Source organism: Fukomys damarensis, unplaced genomic scaffold, assembly GCF_012274545.1.
Source record: "Fukomys damarensis isolate Sample0158 unplaced genomic scaffold, DMR_v1.0_HiC HiC_scaffold_35, whole genome shotgun sequence".
NCBI classification, from domain to species: domain Eukaryota; kingdom Metazoa; phylum Chordata; class Mammalia; order Rodentia; family Bathyergidae; genus Fukomys; species Fukomys damarensis.
In genome coordinates this window covers 30448325-30472077 of record NW_022900947.1, presented here as the reverse complement: position 1 = coordinate 30472077, position 23753 = coordinate 30448325, and the positions used below count along the sequence as shown (strand labels likewise).

The window sequence follows — 23753 nt, the reverse complement described above, 5'->3', positions numbered from 1 at the left end:
TAACTGGGAGCTTGATATGATATGCCTCTGTTTCAGCTTCTTGAGTAACTGGCATTATAGGCACATATCACCAACACCTGGTCCAGGAGAGAATATTTTTAAAAAATATTCCTTCTGTTTATTTATGAAGTAAAGAACTGATGGCTTTGCTTTTTCTGTTTGTTTGTTTGGTCTGTTACTAAGTTCAGACTGGCCTCAAACTCACTATATAGCCCATGCTCGCCTCAGACTTGGAGCAGTCCTCATATCTCAGCCTCCTGAGTGCTGGGATTACAAGAGTGCTGCACCATGTCCAGAGGTTTTGCATTTTTAAAAATTGTTTTTGGGATTTGTTTGTTTGTTTGTTTTGGTACCAGAAATTGAACTCAGGGCCTCATGCTTACCAGGCAGGTGCTGTACTGCTGAGCTATATCCCAGGCCCAAAAATTGTTGCTATTTTTACTGTCCTGGGAATCAAAGCTAGGGCTTGTTGCATGTTAAGCAAGAGCTCTACCGTGGAGCTATACTTCTAAGCCTCTAAGTCGAAATTTAATCAAACCTAAGGTCAAACACTTATAAAAGCATTAGATAGGGCTGGGGATTTAGCTCAGTGGTTCCACTACCTGCTTTGCAAGCGCAAGATCCTGAGTTTGATACCCAGTACCAAAATAAACAAAAAATATTATGATAATAGGAACAAATAATAGGCATGCGTCACTATGCCAGGCTTAAGCCCTACTTGACTGACTGATTTTACTGGGGATTGAACCCAGGGCTTTCTCCCACTCTTTTTAAATTTCTTAAATCTGTGATTATATGTCTTTTTTTTTTTTCCTCCTACTGGGGATTGAACTCAGGAAGTGCTCCACAACCTCGCCCTTTCCATTTTTTATTTTGAGACAGTCATTAAATCATTCAGACTGATCTTGAACTTGAAATCCTCCTGCCTCTGTTGGGCAGGAATCCTCTGTTGGGATTATAGATATATAACACCACTCCTGGCTTTGATCACATATTTTATTTTCAGGAAAAGGCTACTGAAGTGAAACTTACCAATTTTCCACTTACCATCATCAGTATTCTTTTCTAATATACCAGGCCTTTCTGCCTCTCACTCCATTATTTTCCAATTCACCCTTGCACTTCAATGGACTTTTTTTCTCAGTACTTACTATTTTTTAAATGCCTAAAACTCTAAAACTAACTTCTAGACTGTATTTTTTGAGGGGTACCAAGATCAAACTTGGGTCCTTGTGCTTGTGAGGCAGGTGGTGGCACCACTGAGCTAAAACCCCGGCCCTCTAGCCTGTATTTTACATGCATTTTATCTGAGCGTGCAGTTTATTAATTATAACTACCTGTGAAGTTTACATTTAGTAAACTGTGTGTCTGTTAAATGCCTATGTGCTCAGAAAGCTCGTAGACATAATAATAATATGTTGTAGTATGGTGACAGAGTTGAGATTTAGTCTAATTTTTCTAAAAATGGACATTTAATTCTTCCTGCAATATACTAACATCTCATTAATTTTAAGTTTTAAATTGGAATTTTCATTTTTTTAAATCTCATGTAGTAAAATGTTTACTTGGAGGTCACAATCAAGTCCTAATTTTTAAAAAAATTTTTATTTTTATTAGTACATTGTCAGGAGCATTTCTGCATGATTTTGGGGAAAGATCATTTCCTAATCAAATCATAATCATAATTAGGGCCTAGTTTTTCTGTCTACCAGGCCATGATGCTGTGAGGCTCCAGGGCAGAAATACACCAGCTGGAGACATCCTGGGAGGAGCCAAGTCTTCATCTTCATAGTTCCTCATTGTTGTAGGATCCTCACAGCACCCTCTGAGTCATTTGCTTCTTCTGTTTCTGCTGATGTTCTGAATAAAGGTGTGGCAAGCCCATGGTCTGGGATCTTTGCCTCATTGATCAGGCAAAGCTCAGCTTCTTCTGTAGTCTCATTTCTGTCTATATATTAATTAATTTGCCTTGTGCTGTTGTGGCTTGCAGGAGACTAGAACTTGCTGCAGAGGCTCTTCTGACATCCCCTTTCCCTTTTTCCTACATATGGCACCCAATGTGGGGCAAAGTAGTTACTATAACTGCATTCTTCCAATAAATCTCTGCCCCATAAATTTACAGGTATGGGAGCTATATAAGGACAGATATGTCCCAACTGACCATCAGGCCCTTCATAAAGCAGAGGAATTGAGCTTTGTAAAACTTGGGCGGGGGGCGGGCAGAGGCCTACTAGAGATGTTTTAACTGTTTTTTTTCCCCAAGATGATGGCCAAAAACATGCTGATCACACATTCATGTCAGCGCCTGTATCTATCAACCCTGTAAAGAATTTGCCATTCAATTTAATTTTGCACATCGGGCAGTTTATGAAAATTTCTTGGGTGAAATAAACCTCCTCTTGAGAAATTTCTGGCTGAGGATCCTTTTGGGAATTTTTAAAGTTAATCTTATTTAATTTTGGTTTAGGTAAGAGCAATAATTGTGCAATATAATCTCCTTGTTCAATTATCCAAAGTCCTGTGGAACTAACAGGAATACACAATTCAGAGTTATAATCAGAATCATTAATAGCTGGAATAACAGTAATGACTTTCAAAGTTAGAGATAATTTCCCAAGTATCAAACCAATTGTTCCAAGGGGTGGGGGTTCATAAATTTCTGTGGGGACCAATACCAGAGTCACACCTCCCAGCAGGTGAACTCTTTGAGCAGTGGGAAGATCTAATCCTGAGCTCCTCCCAAGTGTTCCCCAGATGAGGAAAGAAATGTTCCTCTGAATGCCCGTGCTGTCTAATTTTGTACTCCTGCATGGGTCTATGTTTGCAGTATGATTGCATTTTTCATAGGGAGTTGGTAATACATAACACATCTTAATTATTTTTATGTCTCCTTCCTTCCCTCTCCCCTCACTCTTATTTATAAGAATTTAAAGTGCAAATAACAAGTAGAAACTTGAGGAAATAAAGTTTTAATGATTTTTTTTTTTTTTATACTGGGGATTGAACTCTGGTCCTTGTGCTTGTGAGGCCGGCAGCAGAAGCACTGAGCCAAATCCCTGGCCCCTAAAAGTTTTAATGATTGTTTATGGTTAGTTCATTAGTTGTATGCTGGACTGTGGTTTAGTTTTGCCTGTTCTGTAGCTGTAGATGGGCTTTGCAATTAAGATTTTACCATTAGTTCTTCATAAATAATAAAGTATATGATATACTATAAGTTATGCTAAAGCAAATAGTACTGGCTATTTATGCCTTTTTTCCAGTATGGGAGTCAAACTCAGGACCTTGCACTTGCCAGGCAGATGTGAGCAAACAGTATTATCATAGATCTTGTATGTGTTTCTTATGTTCCTTTTAATAAAGTTGGATTTATTCACAATTTAACTTCTTTTCCTTTTTTAGTAATGATGACAGTTAAGGTTCTTCATTATAAGTAATAGACGAAGTTCTGGCCCCTGATTAAGAGGCTATTATGTGGCTCACATTGGTGAACCTAGTTGGAGAATGAGTAGGATCAAAGAGAGCGCTAGTGGTCAAAATAAGAGCCAAAGTCAGATCTGCAGCAGTAATCCACCAAGATGCCCGTGCACCTGGATTCCAGGCTTTGCATGTCCCACTGCTGATGCATCTCCATGTGGATAAATAAGAGCTGCCATAAACTTACCATGCACGTATCTCAACTTCTGACACTGCCCCAAACCTCACACTTCAGTCTCCCATACCCACTTTGCTTGGTCAAGGCAATAATTTTGGCATCATCTCTTACTCTGTTCTTTCAAACTCACATCTGATGCAGAAATTAATCTTTTTGGCTCAACCTTAAAAATAGACCCAGAATTTAGCAGTTTCTCACATCTCCAATCCAACATTTTGGTCTCATCTGCCATCATCTTTTGCCTGGATTACAGCAGTTGGCCTCCTGTGACTTCTTGCTTCTCCCCCATCAAGTTAACTCTCACTGCAGCCACTAAAGTGATTCATTTGAGATCAATCAGATAATATTCTTCTCTTAATGAAAATCCTCTAGTAGTTCCCATGGCACTCAGAGTGAAAAAACAAAATTTACATAGGCCTATGTGATCTGTCCACTGCCACTCTGCCTTTCTTTGCTCACTTTGTTCTAACAATTAAGACTACCTTGCTTTTCTTGAAAAACAGGTCACATATAGAGATCAAAAGTCTTAGCAGCAAAACTGGAAATTGGTATTGGCATAGTGACTTCTAAATTCTGAAGAGAAATTATTACTAGTCCCACATTTTGTGTTCAAACTGTCAATCAAATAGAGACTTCTAAAATGTTTTACTCAAATCAGGTGTGGTAATGCAGGCCTGTAATCCCAGCACTCAGCAGGGTGAGGCAGCAGGGAGTTTGAGGCCAGGCTGGGCTACATAGTAGCTGACATAGTGAGTTCAATGCCAGCCTCAGCTACACAACAAGATCCTATCTCAACAAAAGAAAAACAAAAACTTTTATGAGTCTCAAACTGGGCATGATAAAGCACACCTATAATCCCAGCTACTCTGGAGGCTGATGCAGGAGAATTGAAAGTTTGAGCTCAGCCCGGGCAGTTTAGTGAGGCTCTGTCTCAAAATAAAAAAAGCTAGGGATGTAGTGCCTTGGTTACTTTTTCTCTTGTTGCTGAGACAAAATCCCTGATTTCCAAAGTTAAAGGAGGAAAGGTTTATTTAGCTCACAGTGTATAAAGGTTTCATTTCATAGTTGTCTGGCTTCAAGGCAGGGTGGCGTGGAAAAGGGGCATCACAGAGGAGAAACAGTTCATGGTGGGCAGAAGGCAGCAAAGCAGCAGAGAAGCAGCAAGCAAAATGCATTGAGCAGTGACCTTCTCTTTCTGTCCCTTATATCCTTAGAGTAGGTAGCAGTCACACACCAAACGGGCAGCCTTAATCCCAGTATTACCTAGCCTTGATCCAGCCACCTTGAAAAACCCCCACCTATGACCACATGAGACTTTGGGGGAACATATAGAGATATAAGCCATACATGCAGCTTATTACAGAGGCTCTTGGTTCAGTGCCCTGTATGGGGGAGAGGAGCTCAAGTACTCTTTTGGGGGGTGGGGGTTGAGACAGGGTCTCACTCTGTAGTTGAGACTGACCTGGAACTCACTATGCAGCCCAGACTGGTCTTGAACTCACAGCAATCATCCTGCCTCAGCCTCCCGAGTGCTGGGATTATAGGTGTGTGCCACCATGCCCAGCTGAGCTCAAGTACTCTTATAGGAGGTTAACTAGAGAAAGAAGTGGGTTTTTTTTGTTTGTTTGCTTTTGGTTTTACCAAAATGGAAATATCAACAGCAAAGAAGACTAAGATTTAGAGTATAGAAATCAGAAAATGCAGCACTTGAGGGAGGTGAAGTACTTCCCAGCATTATAGTGACAAGAGATCCTGGGGGACACTTTTCTCCAGGACTATAGAGTAGCTGGCTTTGTGGGGAAGGGGAGACTTTTTCAGAAGGATAGATCAGTGGAATGCCTGGTGAGTCTAGACACCTTGTGATTAAGATAACTGAAGAAAAGTTACGAAAAGCCATAGAAAACTGAGTCAATGCAGGTGCTGGTGAAACTTTAAAGAAACAGAAAATAGTGTAGAAAAGAAAAAGTAATTGTAATTTACTGTATAGTTTAAGAGCATTTACATGATTCTAATCTGCAAATTGAGATTGAATGAAACAACTTTCTTTTATTAGGAGATGCAAAGAGTCTACGTGTAAAATGGGATCAGGGAAAGAAAACAAGATCTTCCTATTCCATACTGTGCATGTACATATTTTGCTTAATGCTGAAAACCAAGAAATGGCATAATAAAATGAATATTTACATATAGAAGGTGTGGGAGTAAATACTAAAATAATCAGATGAATGGTGAAAGTGCTTGTCCAGTGAGGGTAAATGAGTATGAATGGGATAAGGAACTACTACTTTCCAGAACAAACCTTGTAGGACTGTTTGCCTCTGCATTGTGTTGAGTAACAACAAGGTTTCCAGAGCTTTCCGTGTTCACTAAGTGCATTCAGGAAGTAGGGGTCTGTTTAGTGGCTGCATCCATTGTGCATTTCTCCCCATCTTTGGAATACAAAGTGACCTATTAAGGCGTTTGCTACCAGGAGAACTGTCTGCTTGGAAAAGCGGAAGATAATGCATGGGGAGAGCCCCCATTTGACTGTTAAGGACCAAAGTGGAAGCCAAGGTAACCCCTGAGCTTAGAAGTGGTTATAAAATAGGAAAGAAAAAAAAAATTAGGAAAGAGAAGAAAGAATGCCCGGCTCCAAATGAAGTGTGTCAGAAAGCCTTAGAATGAGCCTTGTTTGCTTCAGTGGAGAGGTGCCTTACCTATCTACCTGCCTGCAGTCTCCTTTGATTAGGGAAGCTGTTTGTATACCTAACTCTAACCTGCCTGCCATCCTTCATCAATAAATATGAACAGAATCCCAGCACTCAGGAGGATCGCTGTGAGTTCAAGACCAGCCTGGACTACATAGTGAGTTCCAGGTCAGTCTAAACTACATAGTGAGACCCTGTCTCAAATAAACAAATAAATAAATAAAATTCAAAAATAAATATGAACAGAAAAACATGCAAAGCAGTTGAGGAAAATAGTACTATAGTGTTCTTAGGGACAGCTATAGTAGGAAAGAAGATAAAATTGGTACCTGTTTTGTTTTTTGGAGACAGGGTCTTGATCTGTAGCCCAGGCTGGCACTGAACTCAAGGCAACCTTCCTATCATGGCATGGTGCTATATCATAGTGCTGGGATTGCAGGGTGTGCCACTAGGCCTGGCAAAATGGATACTTTTAATATGAAACATTACTATGAATGCTATTGCTCTACGTGCAGACTCATGTTTGTTGTATTAATCTTGAATACCGTCAAAACACGCTTTTCTGAAATGGTGGAAGATTCTTGGTTAAGTTTCAAATAAGACAGTTTTTGTACACCTCACCCCAGAAAGAATGGCTGCTATCAGGAAATCAACCAATAACAAATGCTGGAGGGGCTGTGGGGATAAATGAACCCTTCTTCATTGTTGGTGGGAGTGCAGACTGGTACATCCACTGTGAAAATCAATATGGAGATACCTCAAACAACTAGGCTTAGGGATCCCATTTGACCCAGCTATTCCCCCTGCTGGGTATCTTCCCAAAAGAATGAAAAGAATCATATCACAGTGATATATGCAGACATATATTTAAAGCAGCACAATTTGTAATAGCTAAGACTTGGAAACAACCCATATGCCCATCAACTGAAGACTGGATAAAGAAGTGGTTTTTCTATAAGATGGAATACTACTCAGCCATAAAGAATGAGAAACTAGAGACATTATGGCTAAATGGATGCACATTGAGGCTATACTCTGAAATAAATAGGACATGCTTGAGTAAATACCAAATATTTTCTCTGGTATAATTGATAGTATAAAGTAGGAAGAAAATGGCTAAAAGGGAAGTAGGAAAGGGAGCGGAAAGGAAATAAGGGAAAAGAAAAAAATGGAAACAAAGTCTTTGTAAATAGGGAAGGGTGAAGGGAGGGCAGGGGTGTGGGGAAAAATTAGAAACAAGACACAATCATGTAAAGGTACAAGATCCCAATGATAAATGTAACTATTGTTTGCTTTAAATGTACCAATAAATTTAATGGGGAGAAAAAATAAAGATAGTTTTCCTTGTCTTAAATGCTAAAATCAAATTAAATTCCTTGAAAAGTCTGTGTAAAGTAAAACCATTTTAAAAACACTTTATTTTTCTATGAAATGGATTTAGAGTATAGGCTCAGGTGAATGTCTGGTAGAGTATTGAAAGTCATGTGTCATGCAAGCTAATCACAGCAACAATGAATCTAATTCCTCTATTCAGAATGCCCTATGCCCAGTACTGATGCATTTGAGAACTTTAGTATGGGAGTTAGGGTTAGAAAAAACAAAAGAAACCCAAATAAGCTTATGAAGACAGGCAAGAAAGGAGAGAAGCATAGTTAATTTTAAAAAGCATAAAGTTAAAATAATTGTTATATGCGAGTGCGTTGTATTCCCTATTCCAGACTGGAATTTTAAAATGCTGTTTACAGGGAACACAGCTACTGAAAACGGCAAAAACTAAAAGGAAACATGTAGCCCCCAAGAATGATAGTCTTAATCTCAGACAAACTATTATTCACAGTCAAGACACCTGGGCATGATGGTACACACCTGTAATCCCAGCTACTCAGGCTGAGACGGGGGATTGCAAGTTCAAGGTCAGCCTGAACAGTTTAGTGATCCTCTGCCTCAAAATAAAAAACAAAACAAAAACCTGGGAATATAGCTCAGTGATAGTGCTGAGGCAGGACTGTAAATTTGAGCCCAGTTTGGGGAATTTAGCGGGTCCTTGTTTTGGAATTTACAAGTTTTTAAAAGGGATTGGGACTATAGATATAGCTCTGAGTGAAGGCCCTCAGTTACATTCCTAGTACTCCTATTCCCTATCCCCCCAAAAGAAAAGAAGAAATAAGATCCATCAAGAAGAGGGACCAGGGAAGAGTAGCTCAGTGGTGCAGTGCCTGCCTAGCAAACACAAAGCCCTGACTTTGATTCCTAGTACGGAAAAAAGAAAAAAGTTAAAAAACAAAAACAGGCCAGGCGTGGTGGCGCACGCCTGTAATCCCAGCACTCGGGAGGCTGAGGCAGGAGGATCACTGTGAGTTCGAGACTAGCCTGAGCTACATAGTGAGTTCCAGGTCAGTCTCACTACATAGTGAGACCCTGTCTCAAAAAACCCAAAAACAACAACAACAACAACAAAAAAAAACCAAAAACAAATAACCAAAAAAAACAAGGCACAGTGGCATGTACCTGTGATCCCAGCTACTCAAGACTCTGGGGCAGGAGGATCACAGGTTTGAGGCCAGCCTAGGCAACTTGGCAAGACTGTTTCAAAATAAAAAATATAGCTCAGTAGCTCCTGGGTTCAATCCCCAGTACAGGCTGGGAGTGTAAAAATTTATGTCTTGGGCTAGGGATTTAGCACAGTGGTTCTGCCTCCTGCCTGGCAAGCACAAGAACCCCAGTTTGATCCCTGGTACCCGCCCCGCCCCTCCGAAAAAATTATTAGATGTGTAATGGGAACTTTTTTTTTTTTCTTTTTGGAGGGAGGGTGAGTGCTAAGGGGTGAACCCCAAGGCCTTTGTACATCCCCAGCCCATTTATTTATTTAGGTTTTTTTGAGACAGGGTCTCACTATGTAGTTGAGACTGACCTGAAACTCACTATGTAGCTCAGGCTGGTCTCAGCTCACAGCGAACCTCCTGCCTCAGCCTCCCAAGTGCTGGGATTTTACAGGCGTGTGCCACCATGCCCAACCCCCAGCCCTTTTAAAAGTAAAGTTTTGAGACAGAGTCTTACTAAGTCCCTGAATTGCCTGGATTAGAGTCAAACTTGTAATCTTCCTGGTTTAGCTTTCCAGAGTGTTGGGATTACAGGTGTGTACCACCACATCTGGTGAGAAATTAATACAGTGGACCCTTGGTTTATAATTTGTTCTCGAGGGCTGGTTGTAATTTAAATTCGTTGAAGGCTCAGGCTTCTCTGCACATCCTTCAAAGCCTCGCTCCTGTATACAGGCAGATCTCAGTGTCCTTAGGGAGACATTGGTCCAGGATAGAAAGGATGTTGTAATGTTCCTTCCAGAACTCTTTAAGGGTTAAATATGTATCTGAAACCATCTGGAAGCACGAGCATTGGCATTCAAGTCATAACTCAAGACTTTGATTATAAGTTAAAACTAAAATTCTGGCCATATCCCAAGTTGTTCATCTGTCATGCCTTGAGGGCCAACTATACAGTGCTTTGGAATTATCAGAGAAGTGCTGGTGAACAGCACAGAGAAACCTCGGACGTGCATGTGCAGGTCATTTCCGTGGTTGTCAGTGCATACTCAAGGCTGAAAGGAACGTACCTGATAGAGTGGTTCCAATGGGGAGAGACTGGAGGGCCAAGCCCAGAGAAGCCTCTGGTGTCAGAGCTGCGGTTTTACAGCTGAGTTGCAGTGGTTCAGCTACTGACCCAGGTACTGGGGCTGACTGGAGAGTGGCAGAGCTCTTCCACTGTGGCAGTTTGGTTGAGGCCGTGTGTCATTTGCTTGCTGTCGTGTTCTGCTCTGCTGCTATTGGTCTGCTTCTGCCTTAAAACTCGCTGTGATCAGGGGTGGGTGGGTAGAGGAGGAGCAGGAGGGAAACATCATGTATTTTAACATTTTGGAGCTGTGTAAATGCATTAAATATTTAACCTAAAATAATGCTGTGTAGTAGCATCATTTAAATATAGTATTATATAATAGTATAGCAATTATAATAGTATAGTGGTATATAAAAATTAATAATTGTAGAGGATTCCTTTTCACTGAAGAGATGGAAAAAACTGGTCTGACCCCTAAGGCTTTATGGACACCGACTAGTTCAGAGTCGTCTATCTGCAGCATCAGTGCTTATATACGTTTTAGCACAAAGAAAATAAACTTGTTGCTCATTCGTTTTTGTTTTGCAGAGCAAATGGCTCTTTCTTCCTCCCTCCCTCCCTTCTCTTCCATCTACTTTTTGCAATAGTGAGAACCGAATCCCATTGTTTATATTATCTGTCTGCACTATGGTTTGTAAAATAAAACAAATTTGTTGTTCATGGCAGGAGTGTTTTAAAGTCTACTACCAACTCAATATTTAAGTTCGAGGTGTTGTGACTGCAGTACAAAGAATACCCATTTGGGGGCGCTTGTGGCAAGGCTTCATGGAATCTTAGCATGTGCTCTTCCTGTGATTTAAATCATATCACGAGTTAGATGAGCACTGGATTATTCAGGTGCATGTACACTTGTTTGCTTCAGGAATGATTAGAAACAATAAAAAAAATTGAAGGTGTTACTGCAAACCGTAAACATCTTTCCTACCTACTGTGATATTTTAGTTTTAATACTTAACTTGTTAAATATGGTGTAAAAGCACCCAAAAGGGTAGATAAGCACAGATATACAGGAAATCCTTTTCAATTAAAATCAAGTTTTCTTATCATGTTGTGTATAATTGTGTTTTATTTACTGTGGGACTATGTCCAGTGATACAAAGATTTTTAGTCATACACTAGCAGAATACCTCTAAAATGCCAGCGACAAACCACAGTCTAATAAATTATTCTTTTTGGTTGTCTGGTGTTCTGTCAGGAAAAAAAAAAGAAAAATCAGGTATTTCCTTATAAGTACAGTACTTTAAGTATTTTAAAACAATTCATTCCTTTATAGCCATGAAAATACCTTGGAAAAAAAACCTTTTCTGTTTCCATTGAAATCATTTGTAGAATTATTCAGGTTTCACTCTCTTGGTTTCACTATGTAGTTCAGACTGGCCTTGAAATCCCTGTGTAGCCCAAGTTCGCCTCAAACTTCCTACCTCTGTCCCGAGTGCTGGGATTACAGGTGTGAGCTTTCTACTCCCGTTTTGCCTACTTTCTCCTTCTGTTCTCTTAGTCTGTTGACATGTAGTCCCTTCTATTAATGATGTGATATATGCACCATGTTCATAGCAGCACAATTTATAATAGCTAAATCTTGGAAACAGCCCATGTGGCCATCAATGGATGAATGGTTAAAAGAAAATATAGTATTTATGTACAATGGTATACTACTCTGCCGTAAAGGATAAACAAGTCATTTGTAGGAAAATGAATGCACCTTGAGACCATCATCTTAAGTGAAGTAAATTGGACACACACATTTAAATAGCACATTGTTTTTCTTGTGTGAGAAATCTAAAGAGTAAAAATCAGGAGCAAAATGGGAGGGTAGATATTAGGAAGTAGGAAGGACCTGTGCAAGTAGGCAAACAGATGGAAAGGGAATTAAAAAAACAATGGAAGGAAAACATGGAAACAAAACTTTTGTAAATGGGGGAGGAAGGGTCAAAGGGGAATAGGAAAAAAGAAGGATTAAGATATGTCATATACAGGTACAAATTCCCTGTCACATTCATGTGATCATTATGTTTGCAAAATGTACTAATAAAAAATAAAGGAAGGGGACCAGGGATTTAACTCAGTGGTGCTGCTGCCTGCCTCCCAAGCGAAAGGTCCTGAGTTTAATCTCTGGTACCCCAAAAATAAATAAATAAATAAATGAAAACAAAACAAAGATGAAATAACTGTTTCATGTTCTCCTGGCATAGAATTCAAGCAGTACTAAGGGTAGAAGAAGAAAAGTAAAAACCTGCCTATGTTTCTCAAACTCTAACTTGACTGAATAAGCATTATCCATTTCTTGTATGTTGTTCCTGTTTTGTGGCTGTACAAATGACCCCAGAATTTAACATAGAATAATCATGTATTAAGCTCATGGAGCAGTACCCACAGCTCGTCTGTGCAGTGTCTGCGTGCTTGGCTGGAAGACTTGGAAGCCAGGGGCAGCAGGCATCGGGACTTGCTCACTCGCTGGTAGTCGGTGCTGGCAAAAGGCTAAAGCTACTGTCAGTTGTCAGCTTGCTTGGCTTGAGAGATGGCTGGGTGATTAGTAAAGTAAACTTCCAAACCTGCCTGCTTGGGTCAGGAGGGTGTGACCTCGGGGACCATATCTGATCCCCAGCCCCTTCCTCTTTGGCTTTTCCTGGCTCTCTGCTTTCTGGTGCCGTGAGCTGAGTGCTTTCCTCTGCCATGCCCTCCTGCCACAATGTTTGTGCCCTAGAGCCAGCTGATCATGGACTGAAATCATGAGCCAGAGTAGACCTTTTCTTTAATTTGTATACGTCAGGTATTTTGACCCAGCAACAGAAAGGAGACTAATATAAAGGCAAGCATCCACCCTGAGTGTAGATGAAGAGGTGTCATTAGCTAGTGTGGATCAGATGTGGGCTAGTTCTGACACCTGCTGACAAGCATTGTAGTTGTCTGTCTTCTTTAGTGCCCCTACAGCAGAGGGTCCCCTTCTGACTCTCAAGAAGTTACCAGTCAGCCATGGGTTCTCGCTCAGTTCCAACAGACTCACAATTGGCAGTTGCTGCTCCCTCGATATTAGTGGCCCTGGGCTTTGCGTGCCAGCGCCCCTTAGCTCTTAGTGTGCCAATTCCTAGTGGCTCCCTGCCACCGCCACCCCACTTAGCAGCGGAGCTTGTGGCACTCGGTAGCTTTCTGGAGCTCCTCGCTCCTCTCTGCCACAGGTCTCTGCAGGTCTCTGGAGCAACCTAGCATCACTGTGGATGCCACTTGCACTCAGGGCCAGCAGCCCTTGGTATTACTGACTCCTATTTAGTGCGACCTACCCATACCTCTCTAGCTGAGACAGAAATCCTGAGTAGGCAGTGAGATCCCCAAGGGAAGCTTTACTGTGACCTGTGCTACAGCAAGCAGAGCTGCACGCAGGAGCGGAGCGAGCACTGCTTATGCGGGGGAGGAGTCTCCTGCGGCAGGTGGGCCAGTCTGGTGACTTTGGAAATACTAGTAGAGAGGGCAGGGTCTTCTGGAGAGGATGCAGAGTCATTCGGGAAAGGCCCCTGCTGAAAGCCTGTTGCAGCCAAGGCAAGTATCTCTCAGAGCATGGGCATCGAGGATCACCTTTGAGTCAGGTACAGCCCAGTAGAACTGCAGAAGCAGCTGCTTAATTGACAGCTCCCACTGTTTATTCAAAAACTACAGGGCTGGGGCTGGGGATTTAGCACAGTGGTTCTGCGGTCTGCCTTGCAAGCACATGGACCCGAGTTCAATTCCCAGTACCAAAAAAAAAAAAAAAAAAAAAAAAAAAAGAAAAGAAAGAAACTCAGGGCTAGAGTTGTGACTGCCACAGCTCTCAGCAGTGTCCTGGACAGCAGCAGTGTGGACCTGGCCCAGTAGGGTCTGTAGAGAGTGTGGATGAAGGTGAAAGCCCCTGTCCGTTCCTGCCCTTCCCTGTTCTTTGTGCTGTCAGGTGCATTCTCCGACGCTCATCAGAGAGGCAGTAGAAGCACCCAGAGTGCAGTAGGGCTGTGTCTCAGCCCCCTGAGGGCTGCAGGAGGAGCCGCAGCAGGGAGGGTGGTTGCAGAGGTGACAGGAGATACTGGAGCTTGTTGAAGGGACGATGACTATCTGTGACATCACACCCCTTCCTATTGTCAGGGAAAAGGGAAGGTATGGGTCTTGCCATCCTTTTGGGGGAGTACCAGGAATCCATCTCAGAACCTTGCACTTGCCAGGCAGGCATGGCACTGCTGAGCTACATCTCTGGCCTTTGGCATCCGTCTTGTAGGGAGAGAACCTGTGAGCATGTAGGCAGCAGCAGTACTATTCATGCGTTCATTTTTGAGACAGGACCTAGCTATGCAGGTCAGGTTGGCCTTGAACTATATAGCCCAGGCTGGTCCAGAACTGAGAGCAGTCTTGCCTCAGCCTTCCAAGTACTGGAATTACACCTGGCTGGATTCCACCTCTTGATGTAGTGTGTGTGGCAAGAGCATGTGATTTGGAAGTACTGCTGTAGATGCTTCTCCTGGAAAGAGCCAGCCACATACATCATTCTAGTAATTTTATGTGTGTGTATCTTTTTATATATTTTATCTGTTTTTGCTGCACATAGAGGGGATTTATATGTATATATTGAGCTGAACGTTTGCATGTCCCACCCCCCACCCCCACACTCCCCCCAGCCACTTGGAGGTGGAGGTTTGGGAAAGTGATTAGGTCATACAGCAGAACCTGCATAAGATTAGCGGTGTGGAGCATGCGCATGGGTGCAGTATGGCCAGGGCTAGGCACTGCAGTCAGGCCTGGTCGCTGGGTGGTCTGCCTGGGGCCGTCCCTACCCCGAGCCTCTCTGCATCATAGGCATGGAGGGAGGCTCAGAATCCACCACCCCCAGCTATACACTGCCCCTCCAGATTTATTTCTACAACGGGCAGATTACCATGGATGCAGGGTCGTGCCTCACAGTGAACAACCATTATTTCACGCTGATGCGTATGTTGCAAACATGAAAGAGGATACAACACGCGAGACATCCTCTTGGAAGCGACAAGAACAGCCCTGACCAAATACCAGTCCTGATATTGATTATCTGGCCTCCAGAACCACGAAAAATAAATTTCTGTTCTTTATAAATAACCCAGTATTTTGTTATAGCCACGTTAAAGGACTAGGACACCATACTGTCACATTGTCAGTTTGCTCTAGGTTGTTCTATAGATTCCATATAGGCTAATAAAAGCCTCACCAGGCTTCATGTTGACACTGACAAGCTGATTCCAAAATTTAGAATGGGACTAAGGACCTAAAATAACAAAAACTAAAGAGTTGGCCTAAAATTGTAATGAGGACAGCGTGTTACTGGTATAAGGATAGACATCTAAACCAATGGAACAGAATAGAGCATAGGTGTGCATTTGTTCATGTAAAGTATATACAAATAAGGGAAATGATGCTTTTTGTTGTTGGTTTTTTTTTTGTTTGTTTGTTTGTTTTGTTTTTTTTTTGGTACCAGGGATTGAACTCAGGCCCTTGTGCTTGTGAGGCAGATGGCAGAACCACCGAGCTAACTCCACGGTCCAAGGATGCTCTTTTCAATAAATTATTTTTCCTTCTGAAACATGGTCCTGCTATGTCATCCAGGTTGCCTATGAACTCACTGTGTAGCTCAGGTTGGCCTTGAACTTGTGGTGATCGTCCTGCCTTAGCCTCCTGGGTGCTGGGATTACAGGTGGGCACTGCCACACCCAGCATCAATAAATCCTTTTAGAATATATGGATATCCATGTACGATAAAGGAAACCTTGATTTTACTTCACACCATATAGAAAGATAACTGCACGGATTGTAGTTCTAGTTGTATGAGCTAATATGAAACTACAACAGGTGTTACACATTTTTCTGTAAGGGAGCAGCAGATAGTAAATATTATGTGCTTTGCAGGCCAGAATATCTGCTGCAATTACTCAGCTCCGACATCACTGCACTGAAGTGGCCACAAACAATACATAAACAGCTGGGTGTGGCTGTTCTCCAGTAAAACTGTTCCAAAAACAAGTGTAGTTCCAATATAGCCCTTTTCCCCAAAAGCCATAAGCTGTAGTTTGCAGCTCTTTATTATGGAAGAAAACAAAGGGCTTTAAGTTAGGCACAGATTTCCTACATTTTACAGAAACTGTAAGGTACCAAAGAAGATAATGATAAATTAATTTTCATCAAAAACTTTTGCTTTAGAGCCGGGGATTTAGCTCAGTGGTGCCACCGCCTGCCTCACAAGTGCAAGGACCTGAGTTCAATCTCCGATTCAAAAAAACCAAACAACAACAAAAAAATTTTTGCTTTATAAAAGAAACATTTAAAAAGACATTCTAATGAAAAATACTTGATACAGTCATTCCTCAGTATTTTCAGGGCATCTGTTTCCTGACCACCCACCGCCACTATAGGTACCCAAAGCCTTGGATACTCAGGTCACTATGTAAAATGGCACAGTATTTATAAGGAAACCTACACCCCTCCTCTACAATACCTTCAGTCATCTCTAGATTTCTTTTTTGTTTTGTTTTGTTTTTTGTTTTTTGAGACAGGGTCTCACTATGTAGTTGAGACTGACCTGGAACTCACTCTGTAGCCCAGGCTGGTTTTGAACTCACAACAATCCTCCTGCCTCAGCCTCCCAAGTGCTGGGATTACAGGCAAGCGCCACTATGCCCGGCAAGATTTCTTTTGATACTTAATATAATGTAAATGCTGTGAAAATAGTTCTTATTCTATGTTTAGTAAATGATGACAAGAAAAAGTATGTACATGTTCAACATAAACACACACACACACCCACACAAAATAAATTAGTGTGACCTCCAGGCAGTGAGATCTTTTCTACCTGAGTCTATACAGCAAAAAGACATTCTCTACACACCAGCAGGAGGGCCCTCAGCAAGAACCAAGTGGGCAATACCTTGGTCTTGGCCTTCCCAGCCTCTACAATTGGAAAAAATGTTTCAAATCTCAGCCACCCAGTTTGTGTTATTTGTAATTGTACCCCAAGCGGACTAAGGTAGAAATGAATGCTGAGAAGTTGTGTGCTGCTGTAACAGTTACCTAGAATGTGGATGTGGCTCATTCCTGGATAATGGGTATAGGCTGGAAAACTTTTAGGTATATGCTAGAACTAATTCCTGTGTTGCTGTGAGGGACTGTTGAGGACATTGTGTGCAGTGGCTCACATCTGTAATCCCAGCACTTGGGAGGCTGAGGCAGGAGGATTGCTAAGACAAAATACCCAACACCCACAAGTTAGGAAGGAGAGGTTTATTTAACTCACAGTTTGTAGAGGTTTCAGTCCATACATAACTGGCTCCAAGACGGGTGGCATGGCAGAGGGACATCACAAAGGAAAAATAGCTCTTGGCAGGCAGAAGGCAGCAAGTGACCAGTGAAGACCCTCTTTATGTCCCTTATATCTTATCCAGGCTCCTCACCCTTTGGACAGGTAGCTCTCACACCCTTAATGCTAGCATCACATTCTTAGTTCCAGTAGTGCACACCCTAAATCCAGCCACCTCTGTAAAGCCCCTCCTTTGACTGCATGAGGCTTTGTAGAAACGTCTGGATACGAGCCATAACAGCAATTTAGGGTCACCCAAACTCTGTGCTCAGGGCTGCATGGAGCTTTGCAGATTAGCAGGGGCAGCCTGTGCTGACCAAGATAATACCTTCTGTAACTTGAGGGCTTTTTTCCCCTTACATAATATATCTTTTCAAATTAACGAGTCATGGCAGGCTTATTTTCCCCCCCATTGGTACCAGGAATGGAACTCAGGAACTCAGGCTTGCCAGGCAGACTCATGTCTGAGCTACATTTTGCACCCCAGGGGAGGCTCATTTTTAATAATAGTGTTACAATGTTGAGATTTTTCCCTCTTTTGTTTTGTTTTTGTTTTTAAGATAGGGTATCACTGTGTGTAGTCCAGGCTGACCTTGAACACAGTGTGTAGCTCCAGCTAGCCCCCAACCACAGGGATCCTCCTGCCTCAGCCTCCTAATTTCTGGGATTGCAGGCGTGTGCCACCATACCCCGCCTTTTGTTTGTTTTTTGAGACTGGGTCCCATAGTTCAGGCTGGCCTTGAACTCACTGTATAGCTCAGGCTGACCTCAAACTCTCAAGGCAATCCTCCTGCCTCAGCTTCCAGAGTGCTGTGATTACAGGTGTGTGCCACCACATTTGGTTCTTTTCTTTTAATAATGCAAGTCATAGATGACTAGGTTATAAAACCTTGAAATATGAATCAGAGTGTTAATGTTACTCTTTTTATTGCTTCCTGCCCACCCATCACACACTCATAGCAACAATTGCTTGCCTTACTAAAGTTCACATTAAGTTTGTGTACCCTCTGGTGTGGTTCTGTGCACTTATGTACCTTTGTAGGTAGTCACAGTAGGCGGTACCATAGGAAATGAAAGCCCTAAACTATTCTATTACTTCTTCAGTGGCAGTGAATTGCATGATGATTTTTGTTTCAGTTAAGTAGTTATACTGTACTTAAAATTCAGAAGGTATTTTGAAGGGTTGGAAAAAGTATACAAGGAAATCAAGAGTGCATATCATTTAGGCAAAGTAGTAGCCCCACTTCTTTAGAGCTAGACAATTTAAATAATTTTTTAGCTGAGCATGGTGGTACATGCCTATAATCAAAGCATTTATTTAGGAGGCTGAAGCAGGAGAATTGTGAGTTCAAGGCCAAATCAGGTTCGAGGAGAATTTTTTCTTTTGGGGGTGTCCTGGGGGGTTGAACTTGGGACCTTGCACTTGTGAGGCTAGTGGCAGAACTACTGAGCTAAATCCCTGGCCCAAGGAGAATCTTAACTATGTAATGAGACCTTGTCTGAAAAAAATTTTTTGTTGACTTTGATTTTTCCTTAACCTGGTATTTGTAGTCTTGAGGTTTAAATGTGTATGTCTTTGCTGGGCATGGTGGCGCACGCCTATAACCCAGCACTTGGAAGGCTGAGGCAGGAGGATCTCTGTGAGTTTGAGACCAGCCTGAGCTACATAGTGAGTTCTAGGTCAGTCTCAACTACATAGTGAGACCCTGTCTCAAAAAAACAAAAACAAAAACAAAAAAAAGAAAAAAATGTATATGTCTTTATTATTTAAATGTATATGGTCTTATTTTTGTTGTGTTATAGGAAAATATGTAGAGATGCTATTTAGTCATTTAGAACTTGATATGATCAGAGATATTAGGCTCTAGCCAGTACCCTAGTTGGAACACTGAACTTCTACAGTGGTATGAGTGAGCAGGCATACTTGAATGTACTGTTTGTATTTTTGTCATTTAGGAAATTTCCCTACTCTTATTTGGCAGTGTATGTCAAAACTTAAAACTGTAAAAACCTTCCGTTATTCTGACAGTCTTTTTTATTTTGTTTTGGTACTGGGGATCAAACTCAAGACCTTGCACTAGTGAGGCAGGCACAGTGCCACTGAGCTGAATTCCCAGCCCCTGAGAATCCTATTCTTTATCCTAAGATTAATCAAGTATGTAGGAATGTATTTTATAAGAATGTTGGGCCTGGGATTTATTTTAGCTCAGTGGTTCTGCTGCCTGCCTTGCAAGTGCAAGGACCTAAGTTCCCAGTACCAAAAAAAAAAAAAGAATGTTTACCACTCCAGGGATTTAGTTCAGTAGCGCCACACCTGTCTCACAAGTGCAAGGTCCTGAGTTCAACCCTGGTACTGGACAAAAAAATAAATAAATGAATAAAAGAATGTCCACCACTATACAGTTAGACCTCCTTACGTAAGACTTCCAGCAGAGCAGTGAGAGTCTCCCATTACTTGATGAATGTTTTTTTTGGTTCTTTAAAAGAATCATTTACTAATCATAGGTCTTTGAATCTGATACATTAAATGTGTTCCTACACAGTCTGGTTTAGAAAAAAACCCTACATCCGGAATCTGGAATGTGACCCTGAAACTTTGGCATCTTGTTATTCAAAGCCTGCAGAACAGGTGTTTATGAAGTGAGGAGTGTAGAGGGGGCTGGGGCGTAGCTCTTCTGTAGAGCACTTGGCTGGCATGTGTAAGACTCTGGGTTCAATCCCCAATGGAGGCTGGGATTCAGCTCAGTGATAGAGCACCTGCCGACCATCACTGAGGCCCTAATTCAATTCCCAGTACTGCAAGAAAAAAATAAAAATAGAGATCACAGTAAAATAAATAGAAGTGATACATTTCTACCCTTACAGAGGTAGTAGTGGCACAGACCTGCAATCCTAGCACTCAGAAGGCTGAGGCAGGAGGAGCACTGTGAGTTTGAAGTGAACCTGGGCTACTTAGTCCAAAGAAAGCCTGAACTGCATAGCGAGACCCTGTCTTAAAAAAATAGAAAAGAAAAGAATGTAGACTCTGGCCAGCAATGATGGCGCATGCCTGTGAGGCCAGCCAGAACTATACAGGGAGACCCTATCTCAACAAGCAAGCAAGCAAACAAAGAATCTAGACTTTGGGGTTAATACTGGATTTACTTTAGCTCAAATTCCTGCTCATACACATACACCAAATTCATTTTCTTTATTGGTAAAGTAGGGATAATAGTACTTACCTGGTAGGAGTGGTTGTAAGGATAAATTAATGAGTTAGAATTCTTTGAGGAGTGCCTAACTCATCACAGGTCCCAATAAATATTTGTTACGTTAATTGCAGAGATTGAACCCAGCGCCTTTGTACTGAGCTATGTCCTCAGCACCCTCCACCCACTTTTAATGTTTTGGGGTTTGTTTTTTTTTTTTTTTTGGTACCGGGGATTGAACTCAAGACCTTGTGCTTGTGAGGCAGGTGTAGTGTGCCACTGAGCTAAATCCCCAGCCCATTCCGCCTTTTAATGTTGGCCAAGGTCTTGGTAAATCACTGAGTTGCTCAGGCTGGGCTCAGATTTGTGATCCTCCTGCCTCAGCCCTCCACAGTGCTGGGATTATAGGTGTGCACCACCATGCCTGGCTAAGTGTGTGTATTTTTTTTTAAGTGTTTATATTTTAAGAGTAGAAAAGAAGAGCTGGGTATTTAGCTCAGTGGTGTCTCACAAGTGCAAGGTCCTGAGTTCAATCCCCGGTACTAAAACAAAGAGTAGAAAAGAATATATAGCAATGATAATACTATTAGGACAGTGGATAAATCTACATTAATTTCTGGGTATCCTATAATTTTTAATAATGTAAATAAACTTTAAATCATTTGACATAATTTTAAGGTAATTTGTAAATTTTGGTATGTATATACATTTATATGTGTACTTTTTTTTTTTCACTACTGGGAATCAAACTTGGGACCTTGTATTTGTGAGGCAGGTGGTAGCACCACTGAGCTGAATCCCCAGCCCTATTATTTATTTATTTACTTATTTTTTATTTTTGTGACAAGGCCTCACTATGTAGTTGAAGCTGAGCCCCAAAACAGTGGCGCATGTGTGTAATCCCAGCACTCAGGAGGCTGAGGCAGGAGGATCTCTGTGAGTTCGAGACCAGCCTGGGGTACATAGTGAATTCCAGGTCAGTCTCAACTATATAGTGAGACTGTGTCTCAAAAATCCAAAAAAACAAACAAACAAACAAACAAAACAAAACAAAACAAAAAAACAAACCATGATCACACACACTTGTAATCCCAGCACTCAGGAGGCTAAGGCAGGAGGATTGCTGTGGGTTTGAGACCAGCCTGCATAGTGAGTTCAAGGCCAGCTTGAACTACATAAAAATACCCTGTCTAAAAAAAAAAAAAAAAGAGAGGGGCGCACAACTATAATCTAAGGATTTAGGGAGGCAGAGGCAGGAGGATCACAAGTTTGTGTACTGGCTGGGCAGCTTGGTGAATGAGACACTGCCTAAAAATAAAAAAATCATAATTATTAAAGGAAGGTGAGGATATACTGAGTAGCTCAGTGGTAGAGCACCCACCTGGTTTGATCCCGTACTCAGAAAAAAAATTCTTCTCTCCCTCCTTCCCCTTCCTCTTACCCTTACCTTTCCCCTCCCTTCCTTGTTGCTGTCCTCCCTCCCTTCCTTTGTTCCTTTTCTTCCTTCCACCTTCCTGTGCTGGGATCTGATGTAGAGCCTTGTGCATACTACTGCTGCAGTATACGCCCCGCCCAAAACATGATCTTTGCTTCTTTTTTTGTGTGTGTGCTGGGACTGAACTTGGGACCTTGTGCTTTCAAGGTAGGCAGCAGAACCACTGAGCTAAATCCCTGGCCCTGTTTCTTTCTTTTCTTTTCTTTTCTTTTCTTTTTTTTTTTGAGATGGAATCTCTAGTTCAGCCTGGCCTTGAACCTGCTATGTAGCCCAGAACTTTCAGTGATCCTCCTGCCTCAGCCTCTTGAGTGCTGGCATTTAGGCATGCACCATCATGCCCTGCTGTCTTTCTAGTGATTATTGTCCACTTTTGCTTAAAATCTTGATAGCTCACTTTCCTCTCTTCTTCACTACAGTTGCGGCAGTCACAGTCCTACTGCACGGACACAGAATGTCTTCAGGAATGTAAGTACCAGCAGGAGAGCCAGAAGGTTGGCCTTGGGGCAGGATTAAAGGCTGAGTGTTTGCTCTTTAATGAGATGGCTCTCAGTAATGTATGTGCGATTTGAAGATTACATTTTTAAATTAAAATTTGTTTTTACCTGCTTCAGAAACAAACCATGTCATTGAAGAAAGTTGTAAAATCACAGATAAGAAAGTAAAAACTTACAGAATGCTACAGGATAAGCATCACTGACAACCTTGTGTATACCCTCCCTGGCAGACACATCCTTCCTACAAATACATTTGTAGCACGGAACAGCCCTTCCCAGCCCTGTCTGTGTCCACTGGCAGGCTTGGAACTTCTGAGGGAGGGGAGAGGCCTTGCTGTCCGAGGTTTGGAGGCTTTTGGGGCTGTGGAGTTCATTCCCTTAGCCCTCCATTAGCATTCCCGGGAGAGTATGGTGGGCCAGAGGTTTCTCCTCCTTATGGGCAGGGGTGAAGGTCAAGTTTGAACCAGAGAGGAAGGTGAATCCTGTGTGGTAAATGTAGTTGAGACTTGGTGTCCATTACGTGACACATCCATTTTACTGATACTGAGAAATAGCTTGAAGGGTGCCCTGCAGGAACTAACAAACTAGCATTAAGCCAATCTAATCCTGCTCCATAAGCTTGTGAGAAGGGAAATAGAGCTGGGTATGGTGGTGCATCCCTGAAATCCAGTACTGCCACTGAGGCTGAGGCTGGAGAATCACCAGTCTGACCTACACAGTGATTCCAGGCCAGCCTGAACTGTTGAACCTATTTCAGAGACCCTATTTCAAAAAAAAAAGAAAGAAAGAAAAGGAAAGTATGACATTGACAGGATGGTGCATGGTGCAATTTGGCACAATTAGCTTTATTTTTTTAAGGTTTTTTTTAGATTTATTTTTTGCAGCTCTGTGAATAGAACTTAGGGCCTCATGCATGCCAGGCAAGTGCTCTACTCTTGAGCTATACCCCAGACCACAATTAGGTTTCCTTTTTTTTTTTGGTACCGGGGACTGAACTCAGGTCCTTGTGCTTGCGAAGCAGTCACAGGAACCACTGAGCTAAATCCCCGGCCCACAATTAGGTTTCACATATACTTACAGAAATAGAATCACTCTGGGTTGTTTTTCACAACTGTATATACAAAGATTTGTATATCTTTAAAATATTTATTGGGAGGGTCAGGAATTTAGCTCAGTGGCACTGCGCCTGCCTCGCAAGCATAAGATCCTGAGTTTGATCCCTGGTACTATAT

At 41.9% G+C, this 23753-nt stretch overlaps 1 protein-coding gene across 2 annotated transcripts in view; it reads left to right on the top strand.

The window, feature by feature from the left end:
* The window catches only part of Smim14 (small integral membrane protein 14), a 76128-nt gene that overhangs the window by 37132 nt on the left and 15243 nt on the right, over nucleotides 1–23753 (top strand). For both annotated transcript variants that reach the window (XM_010625118.2, XM_019207619.2), the window contains exon 3: nucleotides 22444–22492. In XM_010625118.2, coding sequence (XP_010623420.1) covers nucleotides 22444–22492 — 49 coding nt within the window. The remainder of the gene's footprint in view (nucleotides 1–22443; nucleotides 22493–23753) is intronic.